This window comes from Myodes glareolus, chromosome 2, assembly GCF_982192425.1.
Source record: "Myodes glareolus chromosome 2, mMyoGla1.1, whole genome shotgun sequence".
In the NCBI taxonomy this organism is placed as follows: Eukaryota; Metazoa; Chordata; class Mammalia; order Rodentia; family Cricetidae; genus Myodes; species Myodes glareolus.
The window spans coordinates 15,002,196-15,015,896 of record NC_142027.1 but is presented as its reverse complement, the minus strand read 5'-3'; the positions used below and the strand labels follow the sequence as shown (position 1 = coordinate 15,015,896).

General features: G+C 45.0%; 1 protein-coding gene across 1 annotated transcript; it reads right to left on the bottom strand.

The window, feature by feature from the left end:
• Positions 1–3,276: 3,276 nt before the first annotated feature.
• Positions 3,277–12,914, bottom strand: Adamts1 (ADAM metallopeptidase with thrombospondin type 1 motif 1). Its single transcript, XM_048422606.3, has 9 exons — positions 11,767–12,914; positions 9,858–10,204; positions 9,393–9,525; positions 8,884–9,051; positions 8,207–8,493; positions 7,800–7,986; positions 7,531–7,706; positions 6,420–6,595; positions 3,277–5,568 (listed from the first exon to the last, which is right to left on the bottom strand). Exons 1-9 carry the CDS (start codon positions 12,494–12,496, stop codon positions 4,869–4,871), a joined length of 2,904 nt encoding a protein of 967 aa, XP_048278563.3. The 5' UTR covers positions 12,497–12,914; the 3' UTR covers positions 3,277–4,868.
• Positions 12,915–13,701: the final 787 nt, after the last annotated feature.

Here is a 13,701-nt window from a genome sequence, read left to right as displayed (position 1 = left end):
CTTGATATCAGGAAAACCAGTATAGGACCAAACTAGACCCTCTGAATGTGGGTGATAGTTATGTTTCTGGGACAAACTGTGGGATCACTGGCAGTGAGAACAGGAATTATCTCTACTGCTCATACTGGCTTTTTGAAACCCATTCTCTTTGGAGAGATACCTTGCTCAGCCTAAATATAGTGGGGAGGACTTGGTACTGCCTCAAAACAATGTGATAGACTTTTTTGAATTCCCATGGGAAGCTTTACCCTCTCTGAGGAGTGAATGGGGGATGGGATTGTAGGAAGGGTGGAGAAAGTGGGAGGAAAGGAGAGAGTGGGAACTGGGATTGGTATATAAAGTGAGAAACTGAAGTTTTTTTAAAAAATTAATTTAAAAATGGTCTAGGAGCTTATAATATAAACTAGTCAAATTTTCATAACCTATGATAATATTTATGTTATTACTGTGGGATGGTACACTGTGTTGGTTCTATCAGTTTGACACAACTACTTGTAGGAAGTGGAACTCACAACTGAAGAATTACCTCCATCAGACTGGCCTGCAGAGCATGTCTGTGATGTGTAACTCCCCTCCGCATGCTGCAAATGCCATTGGTTAATAAAGAAATTGCTTGGGCCTATGACAGGGCAGAATAGAGCAAGGTGGGAAAACTAAACTGAATGCTGGGAGAAAGGAGGTGGAGTCAGTGAGACGCCATGTAACTGCAGGAGGGGACAGAAGTCAGAATGTTGCCAGTAGGCGATGACCTCATGGTGATGCACAGACTAGTAGAGATGGGTTGATTTAAGACATAAGAGTGAGCTAGAAATATGAATAAGTGAGTAGACCAAGTAGTGTTGTAATGAATATAGTTTCTGGTGATTATTTTGGGTTGGCCAGGAATGAACATGTAGCCTTCGACTACAGATTGGCAATGATGTGGCTAACTTTATCCACATAAAAACTTGAGCAAGCTTGAAAAGGAATTCTAGAGACAAAATAAACAGAGTTTAGCGCAGTTTCTTGGTAATCATAATTTTTTTTTCACCTGGATGGGCTTGCAGCTCCTTTAGGAGAGGTGAACTGAAAACTGCATTACTTCTTTATAAACAGTGGCTTCCTGGTTTGCCAGCACAAATGACTCTTTCTCTTTCAAGAGGTCCTGCTATGGAACATTTAAGTAGGGCTTATGAACAGAGTGATACAACTTGCTTACTGGCAACACAGACCTGCTATGTGCCTGAAAATGGGAATGTGTGCTTGACTTGCACTAAACAGACCTCCACCATGTTGGACTGGGTGGGGCCAAAAGGCAAAGCAGCCGTAGTCCTAGTAACACCACTTAGCATTTTAAGAAGCACTTCTGGACAGAAAGGCATTTCAGACAATAGGACAGATTGAGACCTAAAAGACCTCTAAATGAGACACAGTGTGTTTAAAAATGTATATAGGCTTGAAAGGGAGAAAAAAAGAGTAAAGAGACAGCAAATGTAATAAAAAAGAGTGTAGATAGTCATAGATTAAAGGAGTAAAGATAATAAAATAAACATTAAATTTAAAGGTAATAGAGTAAGAAAAACAAGCCACATAAAGATGAAATATATACAGAGAGTCTGGATTATGTATATTATTGTGTTTTCTTTGAGTATTTTGACTGCTAAGGAACCAAGTACAGAGAGACATTTCATTGTATGGGCTGCTAAGCTAAACCAACAAATATACTTTAAAGGTGCCTTGACTTAAAAGTTTGAGTCTAAGGATATGTTGCTCTGTAAAAGGGTTTCTACTTTTATTTCCATAGAAGATGAGAAACTGTGGACTCTTTCTAGACTGATGTGGTTTGTTGGACAAAGACCCATGAATACCCCCAAAACACTTTGCCCAACAAAAAGCAGGAAGGAGTTTGGAGAAAACTATGCCCGAATTCCCAAATATTGTTTTTAAATGTTTATTTACATTTAAAGGGGGATATGCTATAGAGATGAATACTTTGCATTGGTATAGATCTTGGTTTATTGATACAAATTTAAGGTCAATTTTGTTATATGTATATCTCTGCTCTTGATTAAGGTACTGTGTTTATGCAACTTATTAAAAAATGTAATGTATAATTAAGAAATATAGGTTAATAGATAATTATCTATAATAGTCAAGCTTGTAGACATGTTATTCAGGCTTTCTAGATATATAGAGATATATTTCAGCTAGATAGGTATTCCTCAAATCTTTCAGAGACCTTCAGAATATGGAATTTAAAATATTTTAAGAACTTAGGACTTTTCATGACAATGAGAAACATCTGCTTCTGGCAGCCCCAATAACTTCAAGAGGAATATGGGCATCAAAGAGACTCATTATGGAGTTTATTAGCCATTTGGGCAAGAAACTGCTCTTGCCTGGACTGTTTAATGTTATACTGTATGAACTGGACATGCAAGTCCCACAGAATAATGGCTGCTGAACTTGCCTAAAGGTGAGACAGTCCTTAAGGGTTCCTGGTTCATGAGAGTCTCCCAGACCTTCTTCAGGACACAGAAGAAAGCAACTGATGAACTTTGCCAATACAAGGCATAAGAGATCTTCAAATTTCCTGCTTCATGGAAAAGTCTGCCAGATACTATGGGCTTATAGGCTGAGAATGGGTGCCCCAATGTTACAAAAGTTTTGCATTTAAAGACTTATTCAATCATGTACAAAGGCTTTAGTTTTTTCTTTGGGTCTTATAGTAGGTATTACGAAACATTAGCCCAATTAACATTCCTACTCTCACTACATTCATTCAGTTGCTAAGCTGGGCACAAGTCAGCTTAAAGTTGAATACTAAAGCTGAAGTTAGTATTTTGCTAGTGACCAAGAATAGTGATGCTGAGATTAAAAGGTGAATGTAAAGTTGGAAATGTCAGTAGCTGTGCATCTTGTCAGCTTTCTAGCAAACAATTTTCTGAAAGTAACATCATAACAGAAATAATTTGGACTTGTAGTCAATTATGTACCACTTAGTTGTCAAAATACAAGGATCTACAAAAGGCTAGAGTCCTGGATTTCTCACAAATACCTCTCAGTGTTACTGATGAAGGAGGCAAAGATTTCAAAGTGTTAGCTCACCACTCATATTCTGTCCCAAATGTGTGAGTCAGTTTCTCCTCAATACCTTAAATATGTTTCAGACGTTCTTACTTGATATAATTAAAGGAGTCAAAAACCCAAAATGCATGTGTAAGCTGAATCATTTTCCATTTACTTTAACACACTGGGGGTTGGCAAACAAGCTCACAGAACAAATATGGCCCATCATTTGTTTTTGTAAATAAAGTTTTATTAAAACACAGCCACAGTTAATCATTTACATATCATTATGGCTGCTCTCATTCCTACAAAAGCACTCACTGTCACATGGTTGTGGCAGGATACAGCCTACAATGCCATAAATACTTACTATCTGGCTCTTTACAGTAATTTGCCAACCACATTAGTAACAATCTTATCACTATAGACACCATCAACTTGTTTTTTATCATTACTTCTACAGACAGGAAATACAGTTCATTCACTGAAATCTTAAAAACTGTCTCAAAATCCAATATTTGTGTCTCATCAGATTTCTTGCCCAGGAATTAATCCCACTTCAGAAAATAGACATAAACATTCAAAAGTGTTCTTTTATTATTTCTAGTTAACATATATTGTATAAATACTCTATTTTATATGCACTTTTACAAAAGCGATATAACTTAAAGGTTTTATCATTAGAAATAAATGTATAAAAATAAATATGTTATAAGCATTTATTATAAACTATAGTCCTTCTTAGAAGGAACAAACAAACCAATACTTATAAAGTACATAAAATTCATAGTAATGTATTTTACTATATACATATGGAAACAGTCATATTCTCTCTCAGTAGAAGAGCTGAACAGACATTCACCAGGATACGACTGTTGGACCAGCTGCCAGGAGTGGACCTGCTACCCCGCAGCAGCCTCCCATGTAAGACAAGTGATCTCCATGTTCCCAATCTCATGGGACTGTTTTCTATACCCCATTTTTACTCTGGCACGACACTGACATGTGTGATATCACTGCCTTTTGTGAGACATGGATGACCTTTAGCATTCACAGTCCCCAGGTAGGCTGACCTCAGGAGAAAGCAAGGCAGGAGACGGGTTACTTATTGTGTTTCCTTGAGTTTTTATGTGCACCTCACACAGTATGCTGTTTGTTTTTTTTCCTTTTAGAATTAATGTACATTTTATAAATAGGTGAGTTGTTTCTACCTCAATCTGACTTACAGTTAAAAAACTGAGATGGTGTAAGGAGGAATTATGAACCATTTCACAGAGGTGAACCTTTCTCTCAAGCTGAACAATCTAAACATTTCATAATTGATAGAATTGGTGCATCCACATTCTCTGAAACCACAGCAGTCAGAAGCTTCAAATAACGACCTTGTTTGTATACTTCTACCTGCCCTCACTATCAGTGATATAAAGTCAGTCATGTTTGGAATACAATCTCACCTTTCTTCTGCTTTGCCTTTCCCATCCCCCATGATAGAAAGCATCTAATCAGCACCACACACCAGGGCTTGCAAGACTGCGGCCAGAGTCTGACAACTGTGTCTGCAATCGATGTAACAAAAGAAATACCTAATAACGCTCTGGGGCTTCATCGTGCTACAGATGGTCACAGATGCTAATTGTCCTCATTAACTACCTCATCAAATTTTAACTGGCAGGATCGTGTCCTGATCTACCCCCTTTGCTATGTACCCAACCACCCCCCCACCTCATTGACAGGCCTCACTGGTTACTGGTTTGGGATCCCTCCAGCACTCTTGATCTCAGTCTATCAGCCCTCCCATGCTGCCTTGTTCTCAGAGCTGTCTAACTGCACTGCGCCAGGGTGCAAAAGTCAATGTAATGCTTTGGTTTCTTCAGAGGATCACAGCTCTCATTGGACAGCACTCCCCCATCATGGGACAGACACTTTAAGGTTCTCTTCTTATAGCCCTTCCCACAAGTTTTGGAACAGGGTGACCAATCCCCCACCTGCCAGTGTGGGCAAGGCCACTCTGCACATGGTCTGGTGCTTGCTGGCTTCACTTCCTTGGCACACTCGGAAGCAGGGCGCCCGTTAATGTCTCTGCATTCAACCACTCTTCTCTGCCAACCGGACCCACATGACTTGGAGCATTCCCCCCACTCTTCAATCACCCACTCTGAAAATGTGGGGATAGCATTGAACGATTCCCTCTTCTTCTTCACAAAGTAGGTGTATTTGATTTTGGGTCGGATAGCGTGGCCCACCATAAGAACCTGGATAGTCAGGGGTTCTTTGAGCGGACTGAAACTGCGGATTCTTTCCAACGCCGCCGAGGAGCCACTGTATCTTAGGACAGTACCCTTGTAGGTAAGGTCTTGTTCTAGTGTGGACAGAGTAAAGTTTCCATTCAGGATATAGGTGCCATCTGCAGCTCTGATGGCTAGAAAGCTTCCGTTGTTTCTGGACCCCCTTTGATTCCGGTGTTTCACTTCAATGTTGGTGGCTCCAGCAGGGATTGTGACAATGTCATGATACCCAGGACTGTGAACAAAGAAAATAGGTAGATGTCTCTCAATCACTGGTTAATCAGTCACATTGCTTAAAAATATAAAATTCTTCTTCTTCTTTTCTTCTTTTTGACTTTTTCTTTTCTCTCTCTTTCTCTCTCTCTCTTTTTTTTTAGGTATTTTTGAGACAGGGTTTCTCTGGCTATTCTGTAACTTGCTTTGTAGACCAGGCTCGCCTCTGAGATCTGCCTGCCTCTGCCTCCTGAGTGCTGGGACTAAAGGCATGCACTATCACACCCAGCAAAAATATGTGATTAATTTACATGTGACTTTTCCTAATATGTCTTTCAATCCCTGATTAAACAATTGCTTTGCTTAAAAATACGCAATTTTTTAAAAAATGATTTTAATTAGCCATACAGATCAATAAGTCAAAATTAGTATGTGATTTAGTTCATATGTTGGTTAAATAGTTTTAGGTTTTTGAGAGAGTTCACTTGTAGCCCAGGCTATATTAGAACTCACTAATAAAGTCCAGGCTGGTCTAGAACTCATAACAATCATCCTCCCAAACATTGGAATTATACGAAGTATTTGGAGTTTTGCGTGTGTGTGTGTGTATGTGTGTTTATGTGTTTGTTTTTTGAGACAGGGTTTCATGTAACCCAAGCTGATCTCAGAACTCACTATATAGGCAAAGACGGCCTGATCCCCTTGTCCCTCCTCTCTCTACCTCACATATGTTGAGATTTCAGGCACATGCCAATACGTCAGGTTTTCTGTAGTTCTGGGCATTGAACTCAGCCAGCGTCTTGTGGATACTAGGCAGGCTCTCTGCCAACTGAGTTATAGCTTTATTCCTGAACTACGTGCTCTGAAACTTACCTCGTACTAGTGACGGATCCTGATATCTTCTTGCACGTGGATCCATTGCCTCCACAAACGCCACATTTATCGAACTTCTTTTTGGAGTCGATGATGCGATCACAACCAGCTTTGACACACTGTCCTTGCACACAGACAGAAGTGGAGTCTGGACTACAGGGAGTGCCATCGACGACCTGTGAAGACAGCATGCACCTGGTGGGTAAACGCCTAACGCAAGGCAGGTGTGTGGTGGCAGCTGTGACCGCCCTCCTCTGTGCTCTCTTCCCACACCGGGAGTATTCACTCCCTCACATGCCATGCCATGCATTACCCTTCATTGTGTCTTTTTCAATAGTTACCTGTGAAGCTAATAAATGTCTTGATTACTTGTTTACTGGCCCCTCCCCCCTACTGCTAAGGTCAATGGAAGTAGTGTTCACTGTCAGTTTGATTATTGCTCCACATTCAGTGTCTAGCATAATAGGCTGCAGTAGAAAGTACTTCATAAATCACTTGCTAAATATTTCGTCTGCAACTTGGACATATTTTCCCATCTTACAATACTAAGCATCTATGACAACCTTACGTAAATTTAATTTCATTTTCTGCTTCAGAGCAAGACTTATCCCCTCAACAAAACATCAAAAGAAATGGTGAGTCTCTTTGTCCAAAGTACATGCTCCAACAATAAATTTTCAACGCTTAGACACTCATCTTAATGAGTATGTTTGTATGTGAGGCTGCTGGGTACCCAGTAACCAGCACTTTGGACTAGTTTCTAAAACTCCTGGATGCTGTGTTAATATATAATTTATCTAACCATAAACTGTCATATGTGAAACCTAGTTATGCAGGGAAGTCTTTGAGTTTTCAAAGGGCTTTTCTTTGAATATAAAGTAACAATATTAAATACACGCAAGACTTTCACATGCTTACTAGATCTAAGCTTCCTTTCCAACTGAGAGCAACACAAATCCCCAAACAGGGAGTTGCTCCTGCATTTAGAAGTATTCCAAAGTCAAAACTGAATGCAGGTTAATATGTAAAGAGAGCCCAAACATTTGCATAAAAAGGCAGCAAGCCAAGGCCTTTGGCTCCTTAGCAACGATCCAAGTGTAAAAGTATCTACCTTGGGCTGTAAAACGAAGAAGTAGCCAATGCCTTTGGCTTGACAGATGAGCTTGCACCTGTCCTTTGGTGAGACGCCAGCATACTTGGGTGTCCATTCCACAGTGGGCTCATTCCCAAAGGAAGCTTTTGAAAACTCATTGTGGGCTTCACATTGCTCCTCTCGGAAAGTTTTTCCTGGAAAGAGAATGGTACGATGGATATTACCAGTTTCCACCTTTTCTCCACATCCCTGTTTCTGAGCCCTGAAGGTCAGTCAGTGTGACTCACCGCTGTTATCCGGACAGTCCTCAATGTTGCAGGACCTGTAGCGTACTCGTTTGCCTTCACAGTACTTCCCTCCGTTTTTGGGCACTGGGTTATCACATTCTCTCATTGTATACTGAACTCCTCCACCGCAGGTCCTCGAACACTCTCCCCAGGGTCCCCATGTCCCCCAGCTGCCATGAACAGGAGTCTAAGTGGAGATACAAATATCACGGTTTGGACTCTCATGAGACATTTTAGGGACTCAGAGAAAATGTAAACCAGAGAATCAATTCTCAAACTACACTATCATCTCCTCCCTCCACTATGGGACACAGATACAGGAGCTTGTCTGTGTAAGAGCCTTAAAGATCACTTTGTTCTTTCCAGTTCTGAGTTATAAACAAACACGATTCATTAGACAAACTCACAGCAAAATGCTTCATGTCGGTCTTGTTCACACACTTGCCACTGACACACCATTTCCCTTCTCCACAGCTGGTGCCATCTGCCCAAGGGAAATGCTTCGTTTGGCACACCAGTAAGCCACCCGAAGTGCCAGTGCACCACAGGGTAGTACACGTGCTGGCTGCGTCGGGGCAGTGTTTGGATTCCTCTCCAAATGTAAACTGACACTGGCGGTTGGCGTCGTATAGGGTACCAGGGAGATCAGACGGGAGCTTGATGGGGTTCTGGGGCTTGTCCATCAAACATTCCCCTGGGGGGAGAAAAAGGCAGTTATTAAAACATAGTTGATGAAAACATGCAAAATGGACTGAATGTGGTGTTACAAGATATTTGCTATGTGAAACAAAACACAGAATTTTATGTGATTGTAGCATTTCAGGAAAACCAATGCCAGGGAGATTTAAATTTTTATTAAGACATTGTCCTCAATAGGGTACTTCTGGATTAACAATTGCAAGAAAGTATTCAGTTCAAAATATGAATAAATAGATTTTGGGAGCAGGAAGCACTGAGGATAAAAATCTACAACTTATGATCTGACAGAGAAAGAGGTTTTGAAAGGGGGGAAAGGGAACTGAGCAATAATGTATCTAGTTTAACTGGAGCCCCACACAAGAAGAAAGAGTAGCTGGCGACTTACCATGGCCATTATCCAGGAAAGATGTGATCATGTAGGCACTGCAGGGAGACCACGGCTGGCTATGGTCCAGGCTGGAAAGCATGGAGGCCATCAGATGAGAATCCCCACTCACACCATTAAGGCTGGCACAGTGCTTGGCATCATCATGTGGCATGTTAAATACATGGCCTGGAAAGAAAAAAAAAAACCACACTAAGATACGAACATAAGCCTGACCCTTCCTTTGTAAGGGACTTATTTCTACAGGAAGGAACACAAACTATTTTAGGGATATTATCTACTTTATTGGGGTATATACGAAAATGTCAATTTTCAAATGTTCAGAGTGCTTTTTCTGGTTCTAATAAGACCATATCTAAAATTGTGGAAAATACGGTCTACCATTTCTACGACTGCTGGTGTCTAAAGTAGCAATATAGCCTGGAATATTTTCCTTTTTCTCAAGTCAGACTGTCTTATTGGGTTGAATCTATGCACTGAGCTCAACCTGCACTCTGAATCTGACTTACCCAATTCGTGGGCTGTGGTGAAGGCAGCTTGCAAACCATCGTCTTCTATGACCGAACAGCTTCTGCTGGGGTCGCACACAGTTCCAACATCAGCCATCCCGAGAGTATCACATGTGTGGGAGCCACATAAATCCTACAAAGAAGCAAGGGAAATTCCTTTTAAGTAGGACAGTGTGGACTTGAGACTTAGCTCTTCTGCTGGACAAGTCTTTACATGTGCTTTGGAACTTGTCCATTCATTACTGTTGGGGCCCCGGAAGACTACATGCCACTTTAAGCAAGATTTCCTCTAATGCTTTTAAAATAGGACTGTGCCAGATGAGATATTGAAATTAACATAGAAGTAAGCAAGATAGGTTAAGCTAGCCCGTTAAACAAAGTCAAGGAGGCGGTATAGATGAGATGGCTTTTTTATCCATCCTTATGCCACAAGCTGATACAATGATTGATAGCATCTTGTCTCACCTGTCTGGTGAAAAGAATGGCTGTGTCATAGTGCTCTGCATCCCGGTCACTGGGAGGGTTGTGTTGCTTCTGCCAGCTGCAGAAGTTCCGCAGGGTGAGAGCAGCATTGGAGGTAACCTCTGGCCCCTTCTGCTCTTCATATATAACTAAGATCTTGACCACCACCAGGCTAATTGAATTCCTAATGCTGGGGTGCTTGTAAAACCTGGCTGCCACCGAGAACAAGGTCAGAAGGTAATGCTTTAGACCGCTGCCGTGGAAGTCGGCCATGGACTGGTCCGCCACAAGCATGGTTTCCACGTAACGGGGGCTGGACACAAATCGCTTTTTTCTTATGCTTCCAGGTCCTGTGAAGAGAAAAGACAGTTTGCTTATGGGTAGTCTCTCTCGGAATAGTGACCTTCCTGGAGTATATTAGGAAAGCTAACCGTGTCAAAGTAAATAAAACTGAAATATACCTGGAATAACAATAAAACAAATATTTGAGCCTTCTAAAAACTGTGAATGTTATTTTTAAAAGATTTTCGTCCTGCTTTAAATAAAACAAAAACCAACACGGGATTCTTAGAGTCATCAAACTGTCTGTGTATGTGTCCGCAGGGTGGTCTGTGGAAATCCACAGCCCGAGCAAGGCAGTATGGATATCATCCTGCCGAGCTGTAGTAAAAACTTGGCAAGGGCAGGGCAGAGCGCCCTGAGTCACCCTTTCACTATTGAAGCCAGGGCTGAAATCCTGAATGAGATCATCCAGCTCCACGTGGAAGGCACAGGACAGGGCGGGGGGCGGAGTGGGAGGTGGGGAGGGGTTTTTTGCCAAGGGGCGGGGCTTGAGGAATCTCAGTCGGCTAGACTTAGCTCTCTCATTCAAGGGGTCCCTGGGGGTTCTCTGCTCTATCCAGTTCCGGGCACTAGGACCACCCACTCTGCCCAGCAGTCTATTTCGGCCTCCCCTCACTCCCATTGTCCCGGGGGAAATAAGTTCCTGTCTTAAACCATGGCCGCCTGTTCGGAAAACAGCCCTCCTCTGGCAGCTGGGCAGCTAACCGAGATTCAACAGTCAGAGAAGTCGGAAAGTGGGCTATGACCCATCATTACCTGCTCCCCGGAGCAGAATAAGGGCAGGGCACTTAAGTAAGTTGAAAGAGAACAACGAGAAAGTTGAGTGACCAAATAAACTAACTCGTTAGCAAGTACTGAACACGGTAGAGGCAGGAGAAAGAGTAGCGGGGAGAACTGCGGTGGTTTACATTCCACCGCGACGGGGAGCAGAACCTCGGCCGGGAGAGGGAGCGCAAGACCCTAGGCAGAGGTAGGAGGCGCCCGTAGGCGGGGCGAGCTGGGCAAAGACCTCCCAGGCAGGTTCTGCTGAGGGACCCCGCTCCGCCCGCCCCCGGGTCAGCCTTTCAAATGGGGGGGAAGGGGACAGAACTGAGATCGCTGCGCCGTTGCCTAGGCTCCTGAACACACAGCGAGGTCACCATCCCTCCTCTGCTCCGCCCTCCTGCGAACGCTGAGCGCACACACTTAGGTTACAAAACTCAGGGAGAAACTACAACTCAGCCTAAGTGAGCTCATACATTCACTACAGGAATTAAAGGGCTGGGGAAGGATTCTCGAGTTTAAGGAATCGGGTTACAAACTTCCCGGTGGAAACGCTTAGCCCTTATCGGCAGGGATTCCTAGTCTTCTCCCTTTTCTTAAATCATTAACTATTCGGGCAAATACTTGTTCAAGCAGGGTTTGGTCATCCATTTTGGGGGTGGGGTTCACGACCCTGAACCACTGCTGGTCTGAGTCCTTCAGGTCCAGAGGCGAGCTATAGTATGCCCTCAAGTCACTCTCGTAGAGAAGGGAGGTGGATGGAGATTTAAGTGTGTGTGTATGGGGGAAAGGGTGTGCGTTTTTATACCTGTTGGCTTTCCTGTCCCTTGTGGCTTGGGGTCCCGCAGTGGCCGCTGATTCCGGGGATCTCGACTTTCCGGTCGCGAGTCGCCGGTTGGCAGGGTCTCGTCGTCCATGACACCGCACTTGGCTCCACCGCTGCCCCGCCGCCTTCTCCTGAGGATGTGGAATTGCGGCGGAGCCCGCGACTCCTCCTCCGGTACGGCGGGAACCAGACGCTCGGTGGCGACCTCAGGCGCTGGCTGAATGAAGAACTCTTCGCCCTGCAGGTAGAAGGCACCACGCACGCCTTCACAGAGGCTGAGGGCGGCGGCGGAGTTGGGGTCACCATTCACGGTGCCAGAGTAGAAGCAGTGCGCCAGGTCCCCGGTGGGGTCCAGATGCTGTGCCTCGGACCCGGGACTGCGCCCCACCGTCTGGAGGGTGAAGCCAGGAGCCAAGAAACCGCTGTCCGGCTGCAGCTTCAGGTGCAGTTGCTGGCCAAAGGCCTCCAGACGGAGGCGAGTGGTGGAATCGTGGCCCGGGTCGCGCTCCAGCGAAGGAAGCACCAGCTCCTCGTCCTCCTCCGCGGGGCGCCCTTGTGCGCCCCGCACACTCAGCAGCATTGCTACAGAAGCGAGCAGCAAGAACAGTGTGGGTGAAGGCTGGGAGGCCCGAGACTTAAGTGCCTGCTGGACGTGCCCCATGTCGGAGCAGAGTCTCTGTTTGCGTGACCCCAAAGGGACTGCTGGCTGCATGACACCGCACACTGCAGCTCAACGAACCCTTGTTCTGGTTAGGCGCTCAGAGCTTCGCTGACCTCCGGATGCTTAAAATTCACGATCACTTTGATTTGAAAGTTCGCGTAGAGCTGGCAGCCAAAGCTCCGGGTCCCTTAGAAAGAGGCGCTTCGGCTCGGCCGGCGCGCGGGAACTTTTTATTCCAGCACGGAGTTGGAGGCACCAACAAGGCTGCAGCTGCCAAGAGGCTGCTGTAGGATCGAGAAGCGCTCCGGGGCTGGGGACCAAGTTCAGGATGGAAGCCTGGACTCTTCCTCCTCAGCCTTGGCCGCAGTGTGCCTGGATCTGAGCAGGGATCTGCTCTCTCCGCCGGGCTGTGCGCTCTGGCCTTGCAATAGCACCTGGCTCTGAGCTGCTTTCCAGGGAGTGCAAGATCTAGGCAGCCCCGGCAGCCCCTTTATAGCCAGCGACCTAGGAACCCCTCCCTCTCTCCCCCCCCATCCCTACGACACCGCCCCCTGATCTCCGTTGGTGCTAAACCACGCTCTACGCCGCCGGGCCCGAAGGGGGTGGGGGCAGCCTCGGCGCTGGCCTCACGCCACCGCTCGTCACTCTGGGGGTGTAAGACGCCGAAACAGCTCTATGACCAGCACTTTGTACAGGCCTGGCGGCTCTGGGGAGAAGGGTGAAATTTTAAGTTCATCTCTTGGCTGCAGATTCCTGGACCACCCTGTTTCCTGCCACCCTTCCTGTGCCCGGGCTGGGCTGCAGTTTCCAAGAGGGGTTCGAATGGGAGAGATCCTTCACCAAGATTCCCCTGCGCATTGGCTACCTCTCAACTTTCCCTCTCCCCCTCTACTCAGAGCCCACTCTCCTCTAAAGTGGGATGTGAGCTAAAGCTGCCTTAAAAAACGTACCCCACTTCTCTGTCTCTCTCCTATCCTTACACCAGTATCTCAGCTTACAGGGTCCTCTCTTTTTACCCCAGCTTTTCTCGGACTCTGCATTTCTCAAAAAGAATGTTTGAGTGAGGGAGCCACGGAACACTGTAAGACTCGGGATTTTAAAAAATTTACGTGGAATGACTTTAACAGTTTCCTCAAACCTTAGAGACGCCTGGGTGGGGTTGAGGATGGGTTGGGGGTACCCTGGTTCTTCTTTCCTGAATAGGCGAGTTGGAGCCAGCTTCAGTTCCCTAGAGACTAAGGAGGGACTTGGGCTTT